The sequence below is a fragment of the Poecilia latipinna genome, unplaced genomic scaffold, assembly GCF_001443285.1.
Source record: "Poecilia latipinna isolate Pla-1442-1.1 unplaced genomic scaffold, P_latipinna-1.0 Scaffold795, whole genome shotgun sequence".
Taxonomy (NCBI): Eukaryota; Metazoa; Chordata; class Actinopteri; order Cyprinodontiformes; family Poeciliidae; genus Poecilia; species Poecilia latipinna.
The window spans coordinates 41,059-42,596 of record NW_015113411.1 but is presented as its reverse complement, the minus strand read 5'-3'; the positions used below and the strand labels follow the sequence as shown (position 1 = coordinate 42,596).

At 49.5% G+C, this 1,538-nt stretch overlaps 1 protein-coding gene across 1 annotated transcript in view; it reads left to right on the top strand.

Moving 5' to 3' along the window:
- odf2a (outer dense fiber of sperm tails 2a) overlaps nucleotides 1-427 on the top strand; it is a 22,688-nt gene extending 22,261 nt beyond the window's left edge. The window contains exon 19 of the mRNA XM_015046854.1: nucleotides 166-427. Within this exon, the coding sequence (XP_014902340.1) occupies nucleotides 166-336 (171 nt within the window). The 3' untranslated portion in view covers nucleotides 337-427. The remainder of the gene's footprint in view (nucleotides 1-165) is intronic.
- The last annotated feature ends 1,111 nt before the right edge of the window (nucleotides 428-1,538 follow it).

The window sequence follows — 1,538 nt, the reverse complement described above, 5'->3', positions numbered from 1 at the left end:
GTGATTGGTCCTGTAGCGTGTCGCTAACCTGTGATTGGTCCTGTAGCGTGTCAGTTACCTGTGATTGGTCCTGTAGCGTGTCGCTAACCTGTGATTGGTCCTGTAGCGTGTCGCTAACCTGTGATTGGTCCAGTAGCGTGTCAGTTACCTGTGATTGGTCCTCAGGCGGAGAGGCGGTACCAGAGCCGCCTGCAGGACCTCCAGGACCGCCTGGAGCAGTCGGACAGCACCAACCGCAGCCTGCAGAACTACATCCAGTTCCTCAAAGCGTCCTACGCCAACGTGTTCAGTGATGGGCTCCTCAGCCGGCCCCGGCGCTCCCCGTCACCTGTCTGAAACACTCCTCATCACCACGGCAACGGATACTGGAAACCAAACCAATCATCACCACATCCATATTAGAAACATAAAGTATGAATTATTTTAAGCTGTTTGAATGGTTTTTCTGCTTTCAGTGGTTTAACTGGTCGATCCAGTCAGTCTCTGGAACGGCTCCACAAGGCTGCCCCCTGGTGTCTGTTAGTGTCATGCAGCTGCTGCTGGTTTCCCCTCAGCATGAGGCAGTAGCTCCTGATGGACACCAGGAGAAGCTCCGCCCCTTTCACTGTTACGGGAATCAAACCTTCAACTCCAGTCACAGGTGCTGGTTCTGATCCAGATGTGCATCATTCCTCGTCCTGAGGAGTAAAACTAAATGTCTCCAGCTTCAGCTCTGTATTCTACTAACATGTCTGATTAAATGCTGAACTGCATTAATATCTAATGGAGCTGAAACATCTGGGTCATCGTTACCTGCCAGGTGACTCGCTGCTCTGCACCAGCAGAACCAACAGTTACTGTATTTATTATGATTCCTGAAGTAAACTCACATCAAACGTGTTTGTTGTGGTTTGGTTTGAATTTTCAGCTTTCTGAACAGGTCAGATGTTTGCATTCGCTCCGGGTCAGATGATCTGCTGCCGCCGGGTCTCATGGTCGTCAGCTGATGGATAACGCTCCTAATGTTGCTTAGCAACCAGGAAATACAATTCACAATGGATGTTCAGAGTGAGACGGACAGAGCGGGGTTCGAACCGGCAACCCGTCTGTTAATGCCCCAAAAGTATAAACAAAACAAACTGAAATGTGAATCCTGAAATATACAACCATGCTGTAACAAAGAAGACTCTACATAATTATATAATAGAGGCTCAGATCTACCACACCAGACAAGCCCCAAGGTGTAGGTTGTGCAAGGAGGCCTCTGAGACAGTCCAGCACATAACAGCAGGGTGCAAGATGCTGGCAGGGAAAGCGTACATGGAACGACATAACCAAGTGGCGGGCATAGTGTACAGGAACATCTGTGCAGAATATGGACTGGAAGCCCCGAGGTCAAAGTGGGGGACACCCCCAAAGGTGGTGGAGAATGACCGAGCTAAGATCCTGTGGGACTTCCAGATCCAGACAGACAAGATGGTAATGGCGAACCAACCGGACATTGTGGTGGTGGATAAAGAACAAAGGAAAACCGTTGTGGTGGATGTAGCAATACCAAG